At 38.4% G+C, this 26066-nt stretch overlaps 2 protein-coding genes across 17 annotated transcripts in view; one reads left to right on the forward strand and one right to left on the reverse strand.

Annotated features, from left to right (window-relative positions):
• The window catches only part of SUGCT (succinyl-CoA:glutarate-CoA transferase), a 747747-nt gene extending 745537 nt beyond the window's left edge, over window positions 1–2210 (reverse strand). For all 15 annotated transcript variants that reach the window (XR_011501704.1, XR_011501660.1, XR_011501715.1 and 12 more), the window contains exon 1: window positions 1998–2210. Coding sequence is in view for 12 of the 15 variants with exons in the window: in XM_070504514.1 (XP_070360615.1) it covers window positions 1998–2088 (91 nt within the window). In the remaining 3 variants the exon portion in view is untranslated. The remainder of the gene's footprint in view (window positions 1–1997) is intronic.
• MPLKIP (M-phase specific PLK1 interacting protein) lies at window positions 2191–24169 on the forward strand. Of its 2 annotated transcripts, none has more exons than XM_014856825.3 (2): window positions 2191–2912; window positions 3967–9060. In XM_014856825.3, exons 1-2 carry the CDS (start codon window positions 2481–2483, stop codon window positions 4165–4167), a joined length of 633 nt encoding a protein of 210 aa, XP_014712311.1. In that variant the 5' UTR covers window positions 2191–2480; the 3' UTR covers window positions 4168–9060. The 2 variants fall into 2 exon arrangements, with proteins under 2 accessions (XP_014712311.1, XP_014712312.1); XM_014856826.3 differs by lacking the exon at window positions 3967–9060 and adding an exon at window positions 23981–24169 and having other exon boundaries at window positions 2303–2912.
• The last annotated feature ends 1897 nt before the right edge of the window (window positions 24170–26066 follow it).

Below are 26066 nucleotides of genomic sequence, written 5' to 3' on the forward strand. Positions count from 1 at the left end.
CAAAAATAAGAAGTGTCCTTTTCTCTCCAGAGGACTCAGTTCATGGGGCAGCCACCATGCTCTCATATCCATCATCCCAGTTCACTTTACTACCTAACAAAACTTTCTCCCCTTCCCCTCATCTCTCTTCCCCTGAACTCATCACCACACAAATAAATTCAATACAAATAGATGCCTGGAGACCTCACACCCAACAGTTCAGGCAGCCGGACTGCAATTCCCTGGGTAACACTTGGGAAGATTCTAGCTACATTTATAAAAATTCTACATAAGGCTATAACTACTAATCTCTAAATCTGAAGTAATATGCTACACAGTACCACTTTCAAAATTTTGCATGCACATTTGTCTATTGCATTTTTCAAATAGACTGTCAATTCATATTTCTTTACTTAGGGAAAAAAAAACAATCGCCTGGGATTCAGGAAGGCTGAGTTCTGGTCCCACCTTTGCTTGCTATGTGAACTTAAGCAAGTCACTTCTCTTGGTCAATTTCTCATATGTGAAAAGGCAAGTGGCCCATTCTCAGAAGTGATCCAAGTGGAATCTGGAGCTTTCATATAATTATTAAGAATTTACTCTCCCTCAATCTTCATGTACACCTGCAAATGTGATGAAGGGCACGATGTCATGCATAATTATCTATCAAAAATTTTCCAATGTATTTCTTTGCCTCCACCATTTCTAATGCAAGTTCATATGTGTAGAAGATAGCAAGATATCACTATAGGGAAGAGCATTCTAGAAGTGTAAGCCAAGTAAAAAGACAACTTATAGTATTTTCCTCAATTCTGCAAATCATTTGCCACTTATAAAAAAATTAATAAAGGTAATTTTGGTCCCCACCACCCTCATTTTTCTGCTCCCTCCTCCCAGAAAAGTAGATTGGTTGATGACATAAAGGTATGTCAGGTGAGAATCACTGATCAATACGATGTGACCCATTCATTCATTCCATAAATATGTGAGTGCTCAATTACCCGGCATAAAGTTAAGCATCAAAGACAATGTCCAGAAAGGCGAGTTTTTGGCCAGGACAGAAGTATATAACAAAGTGGATAATCTGGTCCTCAGGCCTTAATTGCATCACAAAGCCCTGATGGCACTATCCTGCCTTGACTGATTCTACAACTCGCTTCCTAAGGAGAAATTTGGTGAACCGAATTCTCTCAGAATAAACCACAACAGAGAAACGGTGTATCTCCACTCGTCAAGGATGGAAGCTGAAAAGACATCAGTCTCCGGCTAGACATGTCACAGAACATGTCAAAGACACAGTGAGGAGTGGCACCTGCAAGAAGGGATCGAGGCTGAAAAGCGTGGGTCCCGGCTACCCCCTTAGGCTACGATTTAATGAGTTCTCAAGTTGCCTAAAAGATTCGGTTCCCTGCAATCTGATCTCAAGACTCAGCAGACTATCTTTCTCCAATTCTAAGGGAGTCAAGGAAGTTCTTTAAAACTACAGTAAATCTAAATTTCAAATTCTAAATAAAATTCTGGGACAGGTGTCTGGTCCAAGGGCGTGTCTGATTAAACGTTAGGTGTCATCCTTGAATCATCACGTTTTTCTTTCTAAAAGTGGGTGAAACAATCACGATTTTAAGAGCTTTGGACAGATTTTGCTCTTTTTGAAAATCAGTAAGTGCATCCTAACCTCCTCCCTTACCCGCTTCCATTCGACCAGAAGGAGGGAGCAAAGTGCGGTATTTCTCAACCCTAGAATCCTTCCTGAAAGTCGGCTGGTGCACCGTTTCTAAGTTATTTAAACTTCGGGGACGAGCGGGTAGGGGCAGGGGGAGAGGCGAGGGTCCGCCCGCCCGGCCCGGAGCCCGCCGCGGGCCACGGGGCGAGGGCCCGGGAGGCGGGAAGGGCCAAGGCGCGGGCTGCGGGCGCAGCGGACACTGCAGGCGAGCGCGGGCGCCCTCCTCGGGGCGCCGCCTGCGGGGGAGGCCGGGGCCGGGGTCCCCTTCGCCGCCCGCCCGGGTCTCGGAGGGTACCTGACTGCGGGCGGCCGGTCCACAGCCCCCGCCCGCCGCCCCGGCCGCAGAGCAGGCCGGTCCTCCGCAGCGCCGCGCCCCTCGCCAGCATCGCGCGCCTCAGCTCGTCGGCGCCCGCACGAGGGGAGAACGCCGCGCGCCGCCCGCAGCCGCTGGGGGCGCCCGCGGACCCGCCAGGCCCCGCCCCGCGCCGCGCCGCGCCGCGCCAGCCGGCCGGGCGGACCCGCAGGGGCGCTCCGGGCTCGCGTCACTGCGGGGCGCACGTTCCGTCCGTCCGTCCCTACCAAAGACCGCGAGACTGCAGAGGCCATTGTCGGGGCCGGGTGTTCGGCCCTTCCTTGCTCCTTTTTCTTCTTCCTTCCTTCACTTAAATCCGCTCAATCTCCACCCAATTTGAGAACCCACTTACCCCGCCGGCTTTGGCGGAACCTTTGCGAGGCCGGAACCAACGTGCTGTGCGGCGTGGGCGGCCGGAGGACTGTTATGGTGAAGGACCGCCAATGCTCTGTGCAGGGTTGGTCGGGACAGTTCCGGCGGGAGAAGGCGGCGGTGAGGTCTTCGTCTGCGGCTCCTGAGATGCACCGACAGAATTTTCGCCCCCCGACTCCTCCTTACCCCGGCCCGGGCGTAGGAGGTTGGGGTGGCGGGAGCAGCTTCCGGGGTACCCCGGGCGGAGGCGGAGCGCGGCCGCCCTCCCCTCGGGACGGGTACGGGAGTCCGCACCACACGCCGCCATACGGGCCCCGGTCTCGGCCCTACGGAAGCAGCCACTCTCCGCGGCCCGGCGGCAGCTTCCCGGGGGGCCGGTTCGGGTCTCCGTCCCCTGGCGGCTACCCTGGCTCCTACTCCAAGTCCCCCGCGGGGTCCCAGCAGCAATTCGGCTACTCCCCAGGGCAGCAGCAGACCCACCCCCAGGTAATATAGCCAGCGTGTGCCGAGCTTACTGTCTGGCAGGCATGGTACTAATAATCCCTTTCCGTGGATTATTTTGTTTAATCCTCTATGAGGTGAGATACGATTGTTAGCCCCGTTTTGCAGATGAATAAACTGAGGCTTAGAGAAGTTAAGTAACTTTCTTTAGGTTACCCTAAAAAGTGGCAGAGCTGTACTTTGTGTTTCTAGAGCCCTCCTGCTTCTAACCAGTCCGCTGCCACCCCCACACTGATGTCCCTAAGTCCCTCTCCTCTGCCAGGGGCTTTGCCTGTTCGTCTCAGTAAGTGATTCTGACCGCCGGTCTCCGAGGGGGGAAAAAAGCCAGTGAATTTCCGGCGTAGATTTCATCTCGGTCGTAGGGTTATAGACTGGTGCCGTCTTCCTCCTGCTGGCACCTTTTTAGCGGGGGCGGTGTGACTTTTTTCGAACTACACTGGCTTCTGCTCCAAGTCTTTTCAAGGGAGATTCAGTGGATAGTGCAAGTTTCCCGTGCCGCTCAGGGAGACTGAATACAGGATACAGGGAACGTTTCTGGTGTGTCTGGGGTTTCTGTGGTTTAAAACTTGAGTGGTTTCCAGCTTTCCTTATGCTAAACCAACCCGACCCCTTTGAGGCTGGAGCTAGGGAGATAAAGTTTCACGAGATGGAAAGGTTCTAGAAATTTTGCAGCTTAGGGTTGAAAAAATTTTTTAAATTTTTCTCTAGAAAAAAAGATTGAAATTTTGAGGAAAAATTGAATACAATTAATTTTTTATGTCATCATCAATTGATAGTTCTGCAAAGATACTACATTAGAAATCCAAGAGTATTTGAGGTGACAGTGGGCATGGAATGATTAATAAATGAGTATATCAAATTGGTCTAAATAGTTTTTACAGACAGAAACACTGGATTAAAGGAAGCATGGACTTTGCAGTTGAACGTATCTGGGCTCAAGACACAAACTTAACTAGCAATGGATCCCCAGTAGCTTTCTTTAAAAAGTACCAATTATCTCTACTAAATGTTTTTTTAACTGATGGTTTTTTTTCTAAAGGGTTCTCCAAGGACATCTACACCATTTGGATCAGGGCGTGGTAGAGAAAAGAGAATGTCTAATGAGTTGGAAAGTTATTTCAAGCCTTCAATGCTTGAAGACCCTTGGGCTGGCCTAGAACCAGTGTCTGTAGTGGATATTAACCAACAGTACAGCAATACTCAAACATGCACAGGCAAAAAAGGAAGATACTTTTGTTAACATTTCTGAAATTCACCTGGAAGCTTCATGTGTCAGGAACATCTTGGACAGAACTTACTTGTGTAATTAACTTGAACCCTAAGATGGTGACTTTGAACAATTAGATTGGCCTTCTTGATATTTTTCATCATATCAAGTATTGTTGGTATTAGGGAACACATATAGTAGGATAATTTGCGATATTTAGCTCTCTGGAAGTGCCTGCCACATTTTGGAAGATTTATGATTTCCAAATATTTAACATTCTTGGCTATATAATGGACATTTGTCTTTTAATGTTTTTTCAATGTTTTAAAATAAAACATTTTGTCTTTCTAGCTATATTGTGGTGTTGTCATATGCTAAAGAAGTAGAATTATTAAAATAATGCTTTGTAATCACTTAGAATTGATAGGTAAATATTTTGCATACTACTTTTGAAAATGAAATAGATAAAACATGCTTTGAACTGTAGACAGTTCTATATTTGTAGAGAAAGAGGGATGAAGGAAAAGAATAAAAGAATTCATTCATATTCATTATAACCATTGTTCTTCGTGCATATTTTATGTAATACTTTTGTAAAAATGCATTGAAATTTGATTGGAAGTCACAGAAACCCACTTAAGCTTAAGTGAAAAATGATATTTGTACCTTTTATGCCTATTTAAATGGAGTGGGCAGGAGTAGGTCTATTTCTTGCATAGCTAGATTAAAGTGTTCAGGATCTGAATGTCTCTACTCTACATCCCTCAGTATTGTGGAGTCATTTTCTCTTGAGGCCAAGGAAGGGGGCTACCAGCAGTCTCAGATCACTTCCCGTTGCAGAACATTTCCCAACTCTGTCGATCCCAGGGAAGACAGATTTGCCATGCTTAGATCATGTTTCTGCAGTCCTGAACCAATAACTCACCAAGGCACTGAGGCCTAATTAGCTTGAACCATGGACCGCCCCCGTGATCTTCAGGAGTCCCATGATCTTCAGCCCCACCAGGCCTACCTGGATTAGAGAAGCGGTTTTCCAAAGAAAGGGATGCTGTATATATATATACCTACAGTAATAGAAAAATATGAAGGGATTTTTTTCCCCTGACTAAACAAAACCGAGTCTTATAACATGCAGGATTTTTAGATATTTTGAGGTCTCAATATATGATGAAGATAGAGCTAGTTAAGATTTTGTTAAATATTCCCATAAAGAACATCTATAAATGAAATGGTCACACCACTTATTTCAGCCATATCCGGTTTTGTCTGCTCATTAGGTCTTTCACAGAGGCAAAGAAGAAAAGGAGAAGGGAAGGATTGTAGATTAATGGAAGCTCCGTGAGAGCCAGGATTATTTCTATCAATTACTAGCTAGATGAGTTATTTAACTTCTCTATGCCTCAATTTTCTCATATGTAAAATAAAGAAATTAATAGTACCCATGTCATAGAGGTATTGTGTTTGAGGATTAAATGGGTTTATGTATGTGCAACTCTTAGGCCAGAGCCTGGCACATAGTAAGCACTCAATAAATGGTAGCTGTTGCTTTCTCATTCACCCCTACATCCTCAGCTCTTAGAATGATGCCTGGAAAATAGTAGATGCTTAATAAGTATTTGGTGAATGAATGCAGACATTCTGATTGTAACAACTGTGTTGCTCTACCTTATCTCCTATGTATAAAAAGGGTAGTAAGTGAGTAATTTTCCCCAGTATTTTAAAGGGAATGTGTTTATTCCCTAATCTCTTTCCAGATGATTTGAGATCATGATGTGTAACAAAAATTAGAGCAAGTAGAATACTTTTGTAAACCTTTTATTGAACTTCAGAGATAAGAAATATCTTTAGGAAATGGCATTTGGGAATAATTATTAAACTATTTCTTAGAGATCACTGGGTTGTTGGCAAAGATGAAAAGAAGTCAGGAAGGATTTTTGTGCCAATGCGTTCATATCGTATTTGGAAGACCTTCAAATTGTAACTTCTAATGGTTTATGTGCATCTTATTTCACTACATACCTTATAAGTTTATAAGTGTAATGTTAAACAACTAAATGTGAAATTTCTTTCTTACCAAACTACCAACATCTACTTCCAGAGATCTGACTTTTTCTGAAAGAAACATTTTTTGTCCTCAGGAAAGGTGCACTGCTGTTTGCTCTAGTTAGTATATTCAGGTATCAAACTTCTTCCAACATTGATGATTTGGTTTGTTTCTATTATTAGCCTATTTTTATCTGAGTGAAAGGAATTGATCATTCTTTAAAATGAAAAATGATTTTTTGTGTGTTTCAGAATACACATTTTTACCTCCTTAGAAATGCTAAGTAACAGAAAAAATTTTAGTCAAGTATGCATCTTGGATATTCAGATAATTAAAAAACGAGAGTATAATTTACTGCTGCATCTTCACACGAAGGTATGCCTTCTCCTGGGAGTACTTAGCTGTCAAAGGGAAATGCAGGCGTAGATAGCTTTAAGGGAATCCAGATCCTCAGTTCCCATAGGTCCTGTGTTCAAACCGATCTGCCTAAAGAACATTTCCATGTTCAGTGGATCATGCCAGTTCTTCTTTTTCCCTTCTAGCTTTTCGTAGTCACCTTTTTTCCACTTTACAAAAGAAACCTATGGCAGGCTGCATTTTCCAAAAATGACCCCAACAATATTTCAGGTCCCTCATGCTCTTCCAGAACATAGCCACTACTCCGTCAAGATGTGGAGTTATGTCCCTTTCCTTTGAACCTGAGCTGATCTTTCTCACTGCCATGTTCAAGGAAGTATGGTGGAAGTTAATGTATTTTCATTATGGGAGAAGTGTGATCTTAGAAATGGGTTATATTGGCCCATGGGGGATGTTCACCATTCAGATGAGTTGTCAAGTAGGGAGATAGTGTAATGACAGTTTTTGTTTAATGACCTTGCTTTTTTTGTCTCCTGACCATTCAAAAAACCATTTTTCCTGAGGGTGGATCATGTGAAAGTAAAGCAAATAGAACAAGAACATAACATGAAGGGAAAGGCACTTTATTTTTAGGCAACAAACAAATGGTAAGGTTGCTTGCCTCGTCTGTCTTAGAATATTCGGGACTGGTATAAAAGCATGGTAGGTTTTGGTGAATCTGTGGTCAAGCAAACTGTTTTCACCATTCTCAGTAATGATAAAGAGCCTGATGAATGTGTCTCAAACCTGTCTTAGTAGCATAATTTGCATGATTTCAAGGAGAAAGAAGTTAAAAGTTCCATGTTTATTTCTGATATATTAACATTACATCTTCAAGTTAGAAGATCATATTTCAGAGGTAAGTTCATGATTTTTATATTTTCCAGAGCATTTCCCAGATTCTTAGGAGAAGCATTTTTATTAACCTTTGCCAGTTCGTTCCGAGATTCTGTAAATGCGTATTAATTTTTACCTGGCCCAAGTCTCCTACTTCTTGACACTCAGCTATTTCCCTGCTTTTTTCATTCCTATGGTATATTTAGGTTTAAATTAGCAGAAATATATTGTGAATTTTATCGTATTTGATGAAATGCTGTAAACAATACTCTTAAAAGCAAAACATATACTTACGTATAGGTATAGGAGTGAGTGTCCCCAAAATATAGTCTAGCACATAGTGCAATTTAACTTTAGAAAATCAGCTTTACTTAAATAGGATTAATTCTTCCTTCTCAGATATTTATGTTATGTTCTAATTCTGTAAAAAGCATAATTGTTTTTCAAACATAAAATTTCTAATCTATATATAATTATTCTCAAGAAATCTGTGCAATTTCTAATTTTATGAGGGATATTTTTATTCAGTTTTGTCTTAATTTTAAGCTCCATAAGCAAGATGACTCTTAAGTAAAAGAGTTATAGATAAGTCTTGGTAAAGCCCTTTGGTTGACTTGCCAAGGAATTGAGAAGGAAAATGGCTTGAACAGCAAGATTCTTCAATGAGGGTGGTTTCCAGTTCTTTGCTTTCAACAAAATTGAAGAAAACATAGTCAAGTTGTCAGTTAAAATCATTAAAAATAATTTGATGATAGGTCAGTTTATAATTTGGGGCATATAACCTAAAAGGAGTCTGAGAGTTGAATGGCATCATTAGAACAAAATTCTTTCTATCCCTTTTTACTTCTAAATCTGAATGAATTTTCTCAGCATTTATATCTATGCTTAAAAAATAGTAATAAAATTGATGTTGTGTCAGTCCAGCAATATTAGCAGTATTTACCCATGAATATAGAAAAATACAGCATCATCCATCTCATTAAGAGATACATTTTTAATAAAACTTGATTTGTGCTTTTAATAATTTATTAAAATTGATATAGTTGTGTTGTTTTTACCATTTGAATACTAACAATAATCCAGACAACAATCTTCAACACTTGGAGGTTTATAGTCATTGGAAATGGATTTTTTTATTTCAAAAAATATTTTTTTATTTCAGTAAATATGTTTTTCATACATTTTGAGAAAACAGATGTATGATAGAATATCAGTAAGACTTTCAAGCGGTACAGTGTATACAGTGAGAGAAAATACAATGAGATAAAATTACATGGGGTATACGAAAAATACGAGTTGGGAATAAAATAGTGTAAAATTTGCTGCAACTGTTTTAAGGAGTGATGATGGATATCAAATTGCTGTGATATTTAGATTCAGTTGGATACCTTAATAAAGTAATGGATCTAGCTTAAAATATCAATATTACAAAAATGACTTCCTGTGCAATTTTTGAAACGTATAAAAATGTTTTTATACTGACTTAAAACAGTATAAAAGGGTCTGTCATTTCAGATAATTACTTCAGAGATTATATGACCAAAAATTTTAAAGATCTCCAACCAGCAGAGAAAGGAGAAAAGGGAATTTAGTAAACCAGAAATCCAAAAGAAGTCAGGGAACGAGGAAAAAAAAACTGAAAGCAACAATAGTAAGTCCAAATATTTCAGTAATCAGAATCTAAAAGAAGTAAAGTTTTCTTTTAAAAGATTATCAGATTGGATTAGAAAAAGGAAATCAATCTATCTGCTGGTTTAGGAAAGATATATCTAAAATGAGGAGTTAGAAAAAGATTCAAATTCACAATCACAGTGGTGATTTTATGGCATCTCTACCAGACATGTATATATCAAACAGATATAGAATTTGTAAGGTTGTAGAGAAATGCTACACAAAATAGAGATTCTATATAATATATATTATTTTTAAGTGCACACAGTATATAATAAATTTTTATGAATGTTCTAAATCACAAAGAGTCTGCAGATTTCAAAGATCTCATTGATGTGCAGATCATGTGTTCTGACCAAAGTGTTCAATAAATTTAATAACAAAATGTACCCTTCCTAAAAAAATCAAATAAAAGTGGATGAAACAGAAGACAGACTATAGAGCAAGTCAACAAAAGCAAAAGTCTATTCTTTGGATAAACTAAAGTAGACAAAGATTGGCCATGGGAAAAAAACAGACAAAAGGAAAAATATAAAAAATATTAACCTTTCATGTAACATCAGGAACTATGCTAAAAAAAAAATACAATAAGAAAACAATAGTGATGGAATCACTTAGAAGGATAATGAAATAATAAATTGTCACTATTGCATCATCCTTCAGTTTTCTTATTGCATTTCCCCAAGTACTGCATCATCTTTCAAGAAGGTATAAAAGAAGTCTAGAGATACAATCTCTGTAAACATTTTTTAAGCTTTCATTGGGCTCAATTGGAATTTTGCATTTCTCATTCATAAGGGCAAAGAAAAGAAAATTAACAGGTGTCATGATTATTAGACAAATCAGCACTCTGGACTCTTAGAAGCAAAATCTCAGACTAAATTTTCAGATGACAGTATCCTGGAAAATTTTTCTCAAATTCAAGAATCAATAAGTGAACAATATATTTCTAGGGGCAAACGGAAATATGATATTCTCATCCAGTTAGTCATCCAAAAGGACTTCATCAAACAATACTTTGTCATGAGAACATCTTTTGTGTTTGCTTATCAGAATTTACATGATAAGGCTTGTAAGTAGACAAATGCTAAAAGCAGGCTTATATTCAAAGGTGACTGACTGAAATGAAATAAATAAAAGTGAATTGGATTGACCATTCTAATTGGTGTTTATAAATCTAAAAGTGAAAACGTTTAGCAGTTATGAAGCAAAAAAGATGGTTATCCTCTCTTCAACAAAAATATGACATCAAAGTTTTAACTGTATTGCATTTTGAAGACAAGTGAAAAGAATCAGAAACTAGAGCACATTAGAGATATATTTGAAATCTGGATCAAGATTCATAAAACGAATACATTCTAGGCTTGTGACAGTTGATGAACATCTAGATGCATTCAAGGTACATTACCCATCTTTTTTGGTAATGTTTTATTATATTAAATGCTTTCTAAACCAGGAAAACATTGAATACGAATTTGGGATTGCTATGTTTACATCCTTACTCAAATTTCTAGTAAAGTTTCTAACTGTATCTTTATTCTCTACATTTTGCTAAATGAAATATTTTTAAAAATTAAAAGGGTCCATTGGGCCCAGATAATATTTTTTCTGGTACACTGAGGATTAAGATGAAGAAATTATATTTACTACTGATAAAGGCTTTGAAAGCCACACAGACATAGTATGAACAATTCTATGCCAAAGCATTTGAAAACATAGATGAAATAGGTAATTTTTTAGAAAAATACATTATCAATATTGACAAAAAGAATAGAAAGCCAAAATAACCCAATAACCATTAAATTTAGAGTTGATAATCATTCTCCCCATGAATGACACCAGACTTACCAAGCCTTCATGGAATACATAATTGCTGTATTATAAAAATTTTACTAAAGAAAAGAAAGTATCCAACACATCTTACACCCTTGATATTAATTTGATCTCAAACCTGGCCAAGGACCCTATAAATGGAAACTAGCACATTTCACTTAATGACCATAGACACCAGAAATCCTAAATAAGATAGCACAATTTAGCAATTAGCAAAAAAACTAATAGGCTTTAATCTCAGGATTGCAGTGACGGTTCAGCACCTAGAAATTTATTCCTATAATACACCTTATTAATTGGTTAAAGGAGAGGATCTATGCTAATAACTCAGTAAATGAAGAAAAAGCATTGCTCTAAACTAGATACACAAAAGTCTTTGAGAAGTGGGAAAGGAAAAGATCTGAGGTATAGGAGTAACAAAGGATGGGAAGAAATTGACCATATTTGCAGTTAATATTACTGTGTACAACACCAAGAGAGCTATTATTCTGGATCCAAGAACGATATACAATTATAGTGTTCCTACACACCAGTCAAAAAAGGCAATAGGCAGAACTGCCCTACCCTCCATAGCAAGCTGCAGTAAGTCTTGTGGGCAGGAAACTACAGAGAAAATTACGAAGCATTTTTGAAGGGCTTTTTAAAAACCATGACTAGATGGAGAGAGAGATGTTATTCATGGATAAAAAGATACAATGTTGTAAATATGCCCATTCTCCCTAAATTATAAGTTTAATCCAATTCCAATAAAAATCTCAAAATAATTTTTATGAACCTTGCAAAATGATTCCAATATTTATATGAAAGAGGAAAGAGTCAAGATTAGTTGGAAAAATGTTGGAGAAGAAAAATATAAGCAGACTTGCTCTACCAAATTAAAAAAACTTGTAAAACTAATGACTGTGATTGGTACAGGAATAAACAGACTAATGAAACAAAAATAGAGACCTCAGAAACACACATATGTGAAAACTTGATATATGTTTAAGATAGTACTAAAAATCAGTGGGAAAGGACAGATAAGTGGGAATAACTCAATTGTTTATGCTTATGAAAAGAATTAGTGTACATCCCTACCTCACACCATTCAAAAGCCAAATTCCAAGCAGAATAAAGCCCCAAATGTGAAAAATAAAACTGAAAAAAAGTGTTAGAAGGAAATATAGTCAACATTTTTTTATGAGCTTGTAATGGGTAAGGATTTCTTACTGAGGATACGAAAAGCACATAAAAGATTGACAAATTTGAATTAAAATTAAAAACCACAAATTACATAAACAAAAGGATATTTACAACACACATAACTAGCAAATTACTCATATCTAGAATAATGAAGAATTCCTACAAATCAATGAGAAAAGCAAGGAGCCTATTGAGTCAAGACAGACAATTATAGAAGAGAAAACCCAGGTGGACAATAAGCACATGAATCCCTAGTAATCATAAAAGTATAAATTGAAGTCGCAATGAGCTATCATATCACACTCATCAGAGTGACAAAACTTAAAAAGTCTGGCAACATGAAGTGTTGGTGAAGATACTGAGCCCCCTACACAAGGGCTCGTGGGAGTAGAGTACAACCACTTTGGAGAGCATTTGGCAATATAGCAAAGCTGAAGCTGCTGAACACCCTGAAAGCCAGCAAACCCTTATCTAGGTATTGTGGAATAAAATTATTATGAACACCAATTAGTGTAATTCAAACTTGTCTAAAATTGTAGCTGAAAAGCTTAGCCACAAGTCAGAATAGGATATAATAAGAAAGCTTCCTAAGACTTTGGGGAATACAAATATGTTTAGAAAGGTAAAAGGTTAGAGTATATTAACATAGCAGTTACCATAAAATACAGGTTAAATATGCTTGCGTTTCTTTACTCAGAAGGCCAAAGACTCATTCCTGTAATATTAGATTCATGTTTAATGTTGTCCTCCAAGGATTGTTACCTGTCAACATGAGGTTATAGAAAAGTGAACTATTAAAAATATTTGTGTATAAAATTTATTAGAGTTGTGATAGTAGGTGGAATTTCCTCATGAACTTTGTATAATAACCTGCTGACCATGGCTTCATTGTTTTTATAATTAACTCAGCATAAAAAATATTGTTAATCCTCTCACTGAATAAAAGATCTGAAAAGATCTGCCTCCTTGCAGAAATTATTTTTGCAGATAAAATAAATTAGAGAATTAAAACACAACATGAATTATTTTCTTCTACAATATATAACCTAGAGAAATAATTGCACTTGTATCTGTGCAGAGATATATTCAAGAATGTTCTTTGCAGTAATATTTGCAAGATCAAAAGATTGGCAATAATCTAAATGACCATCAATAGGAGAAAGGATAAATAAGTTGCATATTTGCACAATGTAATAGAATTCAGGAGTTTAATTAATTAGAACTACATGACACCATATTAATAAATCCAAAATAATTTTGAGCAAAGAAAAGCCAAAAAAAGTTTACGTGATATTCTTGGGTATTTTTCTTCTTCTTCTCTGCAAAGCACCCCAGTGCATAGTTGTGTATTCTAGCTGTAGGTCCTGGTTGTGCTATGTGGGATGCCGCCTCAGCATGGCCTGAAGAGCAGTGCCACGTCCATGCCCAAGATTCGAAACAGCAACACCCTGGGCCAATGAAGCAGAGCGTGCGAACTTAACCACTCGGCCATGGGGCCAGCCGCTATGTGATATTCTTTATATAAATCTTAAAAGCCTGCAAAACAATATTTTGTATTATTGATAGACATATAAATGTAAAGAAGTAGTAAAAAATGTATATATGAATGAAAACAACAAATGCTATCCATAATAGTACTTATTTTGGGATGAAGGATGGGGAGATAAAGGCTTCCAATGAATTTGGGAGGATGGATGGGTGAGTGTTACAAGCTATCCAAATTAGGAAAATATCCAGATTTAAGGCTGGCTATAAGGTACACATACTTTTATTTTTCTTATTTCTTTGAAATATGTCATAATAAAAAATTTACTCTGACTTCCTAAATCATTCTGTAATGCCAGAATCACTCTAACACCAAAACCAGACAAAGGCATTACAAGATAGGAATATTGCACACCAATATCTCTCGTGAACATAGATGCGAAAATCCTCAGCAAAATATTAGCAAGTTGAGGGCCTGACTCCATGGCCTAGTGGTTGAGTGCACATGCTCTGCTTCAGCAGCCCGGGCTTCTCCTGTTCAGATCTTGGATGCAGACCTACGCATCGCTCATCAAGCCATGCTGTGGTGGCATCCCACATAGAAGAACTAGAATGACTTACAACTAGGCTATACAACTATGTACTGGGGCTTTGGGGGGGAAAAAAAAAAAAGAGGAAGACTGGCAACAGATGGCCAATCTTCCTCACCAAACAGCATACCTTAAAAAAAAGGAAAGTTGAATCCAACAATGTATTAAAAGAATTATATACCATGAACAAGTGGGATTCCGGATATGCAAGGCTAGTTCAACATTCAAGAATCAATTAATATAATCCATCACATTAACAGGCTAAAGAAGAAAAATCATATGATCTTATTAATACATGCAGAAGAAGTATCTGATAAAATCCAGCACTCATTCATGATCAAAACTCTCAGCAAACTAGAAATAGAAAGGAAGTTTCTTACTTGAGAGAGAACATCTACAAAAACCCCTACAGCTGTATCATACTAAATGGTGAGAAACTAAATGCTTTCCTGCCAAGATCAGGGACAAGGCAAACATGTCCCCTGTACCACTGTTTTTCAACATTGTACTGCAAGTCCCAAGAAAAGGAAATAAAAAGTATATAGTTTGGGAAAGAAGAAATTAAACTCTGTTTGCACATGACATGATTAATCTATGTAGAAAATCACCAAGAATCCAAAAAAAAAACCCTGGAACTAATAATTACAGCAAGGTTGCAGTATACACAGTTAATATGTGAAAGTCAGTGGCTTTTCTATATAATACTAGCAATGATCAATTGGAATTTTAACTTAAAAACCCAATACCATTTACGTTAGCACCAAAAGAAAAAAAAAACTCAGGTATAAAGCTAACAAAATATGTACAAGATCTATATGAGGAAAACTACAAAACTGGGTAAGAAATCAAAATATTTTAAATAAATTGAGATATTCCATGTACATGGATAAGAAGACTAAATACTGTCAAGATATCAGTTCTTTCCAACTTGATTTATAGATTCGATGCAATCCCATTCAAAGTCCCGGGAAGTTATTTTGTGAAAACTGACAAATTGATTCTTAAGTTTAATTGTATAGGCAGAAGACCCACAACATTGAAGGAAAAGAACATAGAAGACTGACATAACTGGACTTCCAGACTTACTGTAAAGCTACAGTAACCAAGACCACCCGGCACTGGTGAAAGAGTAGCCAACTAAGTCATTGGAACAGAATACAGGCACCAGAGATAGACCTGCACAAATATAGTCAACTAATCTTTGACAAAGGAGCAAGTGAATTCCATGGAGAAAGGATGGACTTTCAACAAATGGTGCTGGAACAACTGGACGTCCCCATGCAAAAAAAGGGGAATCTAGACACAGGCATTATACTTTTCATAAAAATTAACTCAAAGTGAATCATAGACCTACATGTAAAACACAAACCTATAAAAGAAGACAACGTAGGGGAAAACTAGGTGACCTTGGTTTGGTGATTACTGTTTTAGATACAGCGCTAAAAGCATGATCCATAAAGAAAAAATTAGTAAGTTGAACTTCATTAAAATTGAAACTTATGCTCTGAAAAAGACACTGTTACGAGAAAGAAAAGACAAGCCACTGGTGGGAGAAAGTGTTTGCAAAACAATGAAATACCATTGTTACAGTGGTTCAATCCAAAGTCTAAAATTCAGAACACTACAACACCGAATGCTGACAAGGACATGGAGCCACAGGAATCCTCGTTGATTGCTGGTGGGGCTGTGAAACAGCACAGCCACTTTGGAAAACAGTTTGGCAGTTTCCTACAAAACTAAACACACTCGTACCAAATGATCAACCAATCACACTCCTTGGTGTTTACCCAAGTGAGTTGAAATTTTATGTCCACACAAAAACCTGCACACAAATGTTTATAACGGCTTTATTCATAATTGCCAAAACTTTGAAGCAGCTACGTATCCTTCGATAGGTAAATGGGTAAAGAAACTGTGGTATGTCCATACAATGGAATGGTATTCAGCAATAAAAAGAAAACAGTTATCAAGTCACAGACAGTCATGGATGAAACTTGAAAGCATATTGCTGAGTGAAAGAAGCCAACCTGAAGAGGCTACACACGCTGTATCACTCCAAGGATGTGACGTTCTGGAAAGAGCAAAACTATGGAGACAGTAGAAAGAAAAGTGGTTGCTAGGAGTTACGAGGAGTTGGTGAGTGGAGGGAGTGATGGCTAGGTGGAGCACGGGATTTTTAGGGCAGTGAAACTATTCTGTATGAAACTAATCGTTGATACATGTCATTATACATTTGCCCAAAACCACAGAATGTGCAACACGAAGAGTAAACTCTATTCTGTGACTTCGGTTAATAATGTATCAATAATGGCTCATCAATTATAACAACTGTGCCACACTAATGCAAGATATTACTAGTAGGGGAAACGGGTAGGAGGAGGAGGAGAGGGTATATGGAAACATTCTGTATTTTCTGGTCATTTTTCTATAAACACAAACTGCTCAGAAAAGTAAAGTCTATTAATTTAAAAAAAGAAAACTACTATAGTTTCATGTGGAAAACAGAATAGAGAGTTGACAAGGTAGATTCCCAAAGACCATTTAGTGAATCACTGAAGTAGGGTTAGAGATGGTCGTGCATTGTATTAAAATAGTGACAGTGGAGCTGGAAATGGCACAAGAAGGTTGAAGCTTTCAATCTACAGCTTATCTCTGTGCGAGGGAAAGTATAATTCCTTCTTTGTCTTTCTCTCAGTCCTATTACCTTACGTATAATCTGTGTTAAATGTTTCTATATGCCAATGCCTAGAATTGAACTGTCACTGTTGCACTTTAATTCTGTACACTTTTAAATGCAAATTTATAAAAATCATTCAACACAAACTAATAAAAAACTATGTATATAGTAAATACTTAAATTGGCCCTTAGCTTTCATTTCACCTTCCTTCTGTTTGGAAAGTTCCAATGCCCTGATTCCTTTGCACCCAGGGTTCTGAGTGTAAATTCAATTTTGCCCACTAGATGCAGTTGCCCAAGATTTGGGAAGCAAAAGTGAGTGAGAGGCCATCATCACTGTGACTTCTGGCTGTCACCACTGGTTAGGAAAATTGTAGTTTTCCTGAGAAGATCCAGTGTTCATTTGCCAGCTTCCTGAGTGTCTCCGCTTCTTGATCTAATTCCCTAGTCCCTGGATGCAGTGGTCTTCCTGTTGTCTGGATGCTGTTGCTGGTGGTAGTGTCTCCAGTTCTAGCCTGGCCTGGAAGCAGTAAAGACCCTGTAGTCGTGGGCCACTTCTGTATTGTTCAGAGAGCATTCCAGGAGGCCCAACCTAGATCCTGCTCCTTCAGGCTTCCCAATGATTTTATAAGAACTTAATATTTATAGTGAGTTTTGTCTCATACCTTGAACTCTGATGGGTTAAGTGTATCACACAATCCACAGAGAAGTTAAAAGTAAAAGCTTAGCTGTTAATCTGGAAATCCCTCTTTGTTTTTTTAATGGGGAATGAGGAAAGGGAACAGACCAGAGGGATGTCCTGTGAGGCTGAAATTGTTACATACAGACCAACTTTCATTACTTCAGCATACAGTATCAATGAATGTCTGGGCCACATAGATAATCCAAATCCTGACAGGTCATTAACTTTTTGATAGTTAAGATTCATTAAAGAAATAACATCAAAACCCAATGTTTATGAGGCTAGAAAAACAAGAGTCAAAGGAAACTGTCACAGTTTTCTTTCTCTGTAGGTGGGCATATCATCTGGGATAAATATGTTTGATCGGGTTTTATGACTCCAGCACTCAAATTTCATTTCCTTTTATTTTTTATAATCAGGGTAAGCTTTCACCATACGAAAGTATCAGCATACTTTTCGTTTGTTTTGTTTTGATTTTATCAAGTGGGCTTAAACGTATAGATCTGTACTTTAATGATATAAAAGCAACATTTAAATAAATACTGCATATTACCTTTCCCTTTGGTCTTTTAAATTGTTATTAATCCTTTGAAAGTCAGAATCTCTAATGCTCCCTGTAGAGCAGTGAGTTATAAGTTATCGAAGCATCTTCAACTTTCAGCCACCAGAGAGAGGACTGCTGGGGCAAGAGGGGGAACCACTTCCCTTGCCATCTTTTTCCTAGTTGTTTTCACATATGACAGACGCTGAGAAATTAGCCACTTTGTGAGTTTGTACTAACTTAATGCCCAATGCGAAGTGTAGTGTTGCCACATTTTTCCCGTTTTTCAAACGACTCCCAGAAATCTGAATTATTTTACACCAACTCCTAGTTTTAAGCTAACTTTTTCAATATTTGAACACTGTAAATCAAACAAAACCACATATAAGCTGAATCTCACCCCTGGGTCACCAGTTTATGACCTTTGTTCCACGTGATTGGCAGAGAAATGTGCACACAGTGTCCCTTAGTAAATGCTGAGCCAAGAATCTCTCTGGTAGAGAAAGTCTCTTTTTAAGTTGGGAGTGGAATCTGTTGAGTAATTTTCTGAAACCTTCCCATAATATGTAGATATAGAGGAATTCTCATTGTTGACTGGCGTACTCCGTGTTAGGACCAGTTTTGTAATTCAGCAAAGTTTACTGGGAATGGACGATTGTGATGATTTTTTCTTCACGAACCTATCGAATATATGATGAGGTTCCTGTTGAAGGATGATATTGTCTCGTAAATCCTGAATTTAAAACAATGACAGATTTCATCGCAAATTTTGGCACTATGCTCTAATCATTTTAAATTCGTAACCCTAGAAAGTGAATTGGACAAAATTCAAAGCTCAAGGGAAGAGATATTAACTTAGGGGAATATTCTCTTAGGGGAGGTTATCAAGGGGAGGTATTATTAAAATAAAATAAATTTGTACATTGCTAGAATTTTCTCTCAAAAGCCACACATTTTCATGCCTATCTTTCGTGAAAACTTCGGTATGCTGTGATGAGCAAAGTGTTTATGACTTTCAGCTATATGGCATTCACATATTAAAAAAAAACTTGAGGGTCTCAGTCTATGACTTGAAATGCCTAAATCATCTGACTAACTGAACAAGGCAAATTAAAATGTTTTTGGTTTTGTTTTCTTTATCATAGATACTTCCTAAGACATTTCTGTCTGTTTGCTACTTCCAATGACAGAAATAATGTATGTCCCTAATGAAAAATTCAAACAATTCCGAAATGTGCAAAGCAGAATGTGAAAATCTCTTGTAACCCCAATCCAGTGAACACATTAAATCTTTCCAGACATTTTATATGCATAAACAAATACTCTAAAAAGATGGTATCATGCTAGATGAACAGTTTTGCCTCACACCACTACACTTAGAAATTTTTGCATTAGTCTGAGTTCCTTCGAGTTGCAAGGTTCAGAAAACCCATTTAAACAGACTTATACAGCAAACATACTTTATTGACAAAGTCCAGGACCTGGCTGGCAAGAGGAACTTATATAAGCTTAGATAATAAGTTGTCGGCTCTTGGGTTTGCTCTTTCTTGTTTGTTCTGCCCTTTCATCTCTTACTCCCATTATCCAGAAGACTCTTGCTTCATGATGCCAATAGGCTGATACAACTTCTCCTAGCAACCCTAGTGGAAAGGAGAGACTCTAGCTTCTTAACAGTTTCACAAGAGTCTTGGAATTGAGTCTCACTGGCACTGATTGAGTCACATGTTCATCCCTGAGTCTGTGACTGTGACCAGGAGAATGTGGTGTTGATCAGTGGGGTCAAGCCTGGGGCACTTTCCATCCACAGAGACAGAGGGAGAATTAGTAATGGCCCTGCCATCTGAACCACAAAGACTGGTAGTAGAGGGTTGCTTAGTTTCCCAATAGAAAGCAGGATGTTATTGACCAAGGGGAAGTGAATGCTGAGTAAGAAAAGACATTCCACGTCCTGGCAGCCCAGCCTCCAAATACAGGCTACTTTATTTCCAGGCACTGTTTTTTGTATGTCTTTTTGTTTTGTTTTGTTTTGTTTTTACTTTGTATTTTGAATGCTAGATTTTCAGAAAAGTTGCAAAGATAGTACCCAGAGTTCCCATATAGCCTCCACACAACTTTCCCTGGTGTTAACATCTTACATAACCACAGTACATTTGTCAAAACTAAGAAGACTAAACTAAAACTAAACTACAGACTTTATTTGGATTTCATCAATCTTTCCATTAATGATTTTTTTCTGTTCTAGGATCCAATCCAGGATTCCACATTGCATTCAGCATACACACACTTTTTAAACTAGGCACACCTGATAAAATGTAACTAATGTGTATGACAAACACACCTCCTTATAGAGATAACTCAAGATCCCATTATTCATTCATATTGAAGTTCAAAAAAAGCTCTGGATGATTTGTGTTTCTCTTTTCAGGTCTAAATATAGTACAACTCCTTATGGTAAACTATGGCTAAATTACACAATTAACCAATTGCCCCATACTCAATATGCAGTGGTAGAAAGAAAACAGGGTAATTACAATTGAAAGGAGGAAGACAACAATGAGGAGGAGATAGAGGAGGAGTAGAAGGAAGGAAGGAAGAAGGGAAGAGAGAGAGAGAAAGAGAATAAAAAGAGAAACTCCCATTAGGATGGGAGAGAAATGAAAACATACAGAGGTCACCATTTACGTATAACACCCTAATTGTGAAGAATAGCAAAGACCCCCTATCTTAGCAGTAAAGTGGAGTTGTTTTTTTTTTAAGGTATGCTGTTTGGTGAGGAAGATTGGCCCTGAGCTAACATCTGTTGCCAGTCTTCCTCTTTTTTTTGCTTTCCTCCCCAAAGCCCCAGTGCATAGTTGTATGTCCCAGTTGTAAGTCCTTCTAGTTCTTCTGTGTGAGATGCCACCACAGCACGGCTTGATGAGCGGTGTGTCGGTCTGTCCCCAGGATCTGAATTGGCGAACCCTAGGCCACCAAAGCAGAGCACACGAACTTAACCACTTTGCCATGGGGCCGGCCCCCTAAAGTGGGTTTTTTGATCAGCGTGGTTCTCCTCTCTGAATCTCCTTTGTCATTACTATATGACCATATCTGAGATGAGCTTTCAGGAGGCTTTTTCCTTCAGGTGACTGCCTCTCCTTAGCAACCTACTTCTTGTTCTTGTGAAGTGTTCTGCCTTTCTTGGACTGATTCACTTGAATTTGTTCCTTTTTATTCTCTTACTTGATATACTGTTATAATTTTACTTCCAGTAAAGGGTTTCCCTTCTAGTGCCTGCCTTTATATTATATATACTAAAGGGATATATTTATAATATATATAATATATAATTTTGTTATATATTTTTATATTATTTATAAAATCAGGATTTGTTCATTAAATATTGAGTTTATATGATGTGCCAGACACAGTTCTAGATGCTGGGAGTAGAGAACAAAACGAAACAAAAAAAACTCTGGCCCCCTTGAGCTTATATGGAAAGAAATGATAACGCAGGCAAGGGAGGAGAGCTGGAGGGAAGTGCTTTGTTTGGCAAGAAAGGATTCTCTAGGGGTACGGATAGTTTATCTGTAGCAACAGGAAAGAAGCTAATGAAATGGAGATGGTTAGTGAAGAGTGGAGGTGATGTGGTAGGAACTTTCGAATTTTTCTTATGTATTTCTAAATCTACGACATATGGAACAAAGTCATCAACTGAAAGTGAGCATGGGGGCGTATCATGGGCTGAATTGTGGTCCCCTCAAAATTCATATGTTGAAGTTCGAACCCCCAGTGCCTCAGAAGGTACCTATATTTGGAGATAAGGTTTTTAAAGAGCAATTAAGTTAGAATGAGGCCATTAGTGTGGGCCTAATCCAATATGACCAATGTCCTTATAAGAAGAGGAAATTTGGACACACAACCATGAGACATGCACGCATACAGAGGAAAGACCATGTGAGGACACAGCAGGAAGGCGGCATTGGCAGCGCTAGCAACTAATACAGGAAGGAAGTACTGGAGGTTTGAGTAGAGAGGAGAAAAGTATTAAATGATCATGTGGAAGAATGAGAGAATGAAAAGGACTCGAGAATTATGCTATACTTCATCAAATCTAAGATGCCATTGATTGTAAGACACACCATTATTTTAGGTACCACTAAAAAAGGAAAAGCCCTGACAATTAAAGTATGAGATGCCATAGTGGCATATCTAAGACACATCCTCATTTCAGAGATATTAAGTGTGAAAATGTGTATGTTTTAGAATTGATGAAATATGGTAAGTATAATTGTTGGGTAGCCTTAAGGGCCCACCTGAGATTTGTGATCATGAAGTAAGGTGAAACTAGTTGGCATGATTGAGTATTTTTCCAGCAATGTTCAGTTGCATGAATGCAGACATAGGATTTAAATAGTATTTTAGGAGTTAGGGTCTAAACAGAATTTTGTTTTTTTCAAGTGAATTCAGGAAAGCAAGAGGGTTACAAGGCAGTTGAAGGTGTATATAAATTAATGAGAGAGTGATTATAACAAAAAAGACAGGAGTCAGAGTACTAGAGGGAGTGAGCTGCAAATTTAGGAGCAGTTTTTCAAAGAGTAGTATAAGTAGTATGCTTGAAATTGAGATTTGTGGGAGGACTGTGTTATTGGGGTTGATAAAGTCCTGAGTATGACAAGAGCTGAGATGAGGTAGAGGATAAGATCACTGGAGTGGTCAAGAAACAAAGAAGCCAAGACTTGAAGGGTCATCCACATGGATGGTGAAATCAAGATAGAAATAGGAGAGAGTGACGGTAAGCCAGGAATCAAAATCTTCAAAGAATGGTAGTGGGTAGAGTGTGGTGGGGAGGGTGGAAGGGGAAGAATAACTCAGACATCAGTAAATACCTGTAACAGGGAGGAGTGAGTGATGTAGTCTGATGACATGAGAGTCAAAGCTTTGTACTTTTAAGGAGGCAACAAGAATGATCTGAAAGTGAAAGTGAGGATCAGGAAGGACACCTAACTAGACTTGAGGCCCAGTGGTACAAGGGAGAGAAAATGGCCATCACTCCAGAAGGCTGCAGGGTGATCAGCGTCCTCAGGGAAGAGCCAGGTTTCAGTCAAAGCAAGAAGGCCAAGGGAAAACAACAATACCTTAACACACTGAGTATAGTATTCTGAGGTCAAAATTATTTCCCCTAGACGTTGCAGAAACTTTTAGCATCCAGTGTTAATGGTGAGGGGTCTGATGCCAGTCTGACTCTCTTTCTTTTGTAGACAATCTATTTTTTATTCCCCTAATATAAATAAATCTCAAGTTCTAATAAAATGTAAAATTCTGAGATATTACTTTGCTGTCTTTCAAGTGTGAATTTGTTATCATATGTTTTGCTTGCATTCCATGGGCCTCTTCAATGGGAAGACTGATGTCTCTTTCAAATCTGGGAAATTTTCTTCTAATATTTCTTTGTTTATTTGTTGCTCTCCATTCTCTCTTATCTCTCCTTTTGGAACTATCACATGAATAGTGAGATATCTAGATCTATCCTCCATTTCTCAATTTTCCTTTTATACTTTCCTTCATTTAAATTTTTAGTGGTAAATTTTAGGGAGGATCATCCCAAGCATCTCTCAGCTTGATATTCAGGCTCACTAATTTGATCTTCAGCCATGGATATTCTATTTTACAGTCCATCTACTTTTTTGTTTGTGTGCAATCATGTTTTTAACATCCAAGAACTCTGATTCTGATTTTTGTCAGTCTTATTTTTTTTTTAAAGTGAATGCTTAATAATAATTATAGGTGACACTCCAACATTCCTTCAACCCTGGTCCAAGTCAGTCACAGTAATTCCATTCCTCTTTTCGCTGATTGATTTGGCAACATGTATGTAGCTCAATTCTGGCGAATGGGATGTAATTCTTAGAGATGATCCTTCTTGCTCTAGAGAGTTTTGTTTGACTGTGATACCTGGAAGAGCCACAACAGTCTTGCTATGCTGAAGATGAAACCAACGCACAGAGAAGGACACGACCAAGACAACTACAAAGAAGTAAATCTGGAGTCCTGATGGACCATGTCTGAAGCCTAACCTTTTCTGGATTTATGTGAGAAAATAAATTTCCTTATTGCTTTGCAACTTTGAACTGGATTTCTGTTACTTGTAGCCAAAACATGCCGACTTGATACAGAACATGGTTAACGGAAGTGGGGTACTTCAAGTAGCAAATCCTAAAGTGTGGAATTGGCAAGGTGAAGGAGTAGAGAATTGGGCAACTTGATTCCCACTATTCTAGGTTCAGATGACCCTTGCATTTGGCTAAATTGTTATCTATTCATTGGGACACTAAAGGTGTACCTACAGAAATGTATTAAGGAAAACAGTGGAAAACAAATTCAGGATGTTGGAATATTTTGGCAATTTCTTGTGGCCCACAAGAAAGAGCTACATCCGGTTTAAGGTGGCCCAGCTGAAGGTGGAGTTCTTTCTAGCTATGGCCTGCAGTCCAAGTCGAGGCCTTGAGGTTTGAAAAGCTGCATTCTCTGCCCCAGGAAGTGGAAGATATAGCGGGAGATAAGATTGAGGAAAAAAAGATAAACTTTGTTACGCCTTTCTCAGAACTACAGAATTATGAATCTTTCCTTCCTCCCCAAGACTGTTGATTCAAATTGCCTCAAGGCCAGATATCCTAAATACGAGGTCAGAGGGATGAATAGGTTACAAAAATAAAATATGGAATGAAAGGTGTCTTATTGTGTCGTCACAGTCTCATCAGAAATACACCAAAAAAGACAAAAGCGGTGATTTAATCAGTATCCTTTAAACAATTAACACAGTTGCAATTATAATCAGAAGTTTGCTAACTATAAATTTAGTAAATTTACTTTCGTAGCTTTCATGATCATTAGAGGTCAAGTACCGAACAAACTTTTTCCCCCGTTATGGAGTCTCCCCCACCCCCAATGCAACTGGATTCTCTGTGAGAAGTTTTTGCCGCACCCATTATACTGGCATAAGGATTGTCTGTCTGTGGTAGCCTGAGCTTGGAATTTCTCTGCAGTTTTTCACTGTGCAGTAGTTTCATCCTATGTTTTCAGTTGTTTCCTATTCTAGTTTCTCCAACTTTATTTGCGTTCTATCTTCTGATAATTTTGACAAACCTCTAGACACAGAGGCCTGTGTCCCAATGCTGTTATTGAATTGTCATAAATACATACACACATTTTGGGGGAGAGTGTGCTCATATGCCTCTCTCTCCTTACACCAATTTCTCAAAGAAAATTTTCATGTGGGCCTTAAAATAAGTGGTTGTGTGTGGACTCTGGAGCCAGACTGACTGTTTTGGACTGAATGATTGTGTCTACCTTCAAATTCATATACTGAAGCCCTAACCGGCAGTGTAGCTATGTGCGGAGTCAGGAAGAAATTAAGGTTAAATGAGGTCACTAGAGTGGGGCCCTCGTCCAATAGCAATAGTGTCCTTATAAGAAAAGACCCCAGAGAGCTCTCTCTCTGCGTGCACTCCGAGGAAAGGCCATGTGAGGACACAGCCAGAAGGTGGCCATCTGTGAGCCAGAAGAGAGCCCTCACCAGAAACCAAACCCCGCTGGACTTTTATCTGAGACTTCCAGCCTCCAGAACTGTGAGAAATACATTTCCGTTTCAGTTTAAGCCACCCAACCTGTGGCATTTTGTGATGGCTATGTTTAAATCCCAACCCTGCCTATACCTGACTACGTGACCGTGAGCAACTTGTTCAATGTCTCTTTACCAGTATCCTCTTCTGTAAAATGTGGTTATGAATAGCATCTGCCTCACATGGGTTATGAGGATTGAAGAAGTTAGTGTTTATAAAGGGCTTAGAACGTTGCCTAACCCACAGTAAACACCAAAATTTTGATTAAAGAATCATCCATGGCAAATGAGGTAATAATTTTATGAGTGTTTCCTATAGTGTCCTTTGATGAAAAGCTGAGAGCTGGCCCCGTGGCCGAGTGGTTGAGTTCGCGCGCTCCGCAGCCGGCGGCCTAGT

Source organism: Equus asinus, chromosome 1 (genome assembly GCF_041296235.1).
Source record: "Equus asinus isolate D_3611 breed Donkey chromosome 1, EquAss-T2T_v2, whole genome shotgun sequence".
Lineage (NCBI taxonomy): Eukaryota > Metazoa > Chordata > Mammalia > Perissodactyla > Equidae > Equus > Equus asinus.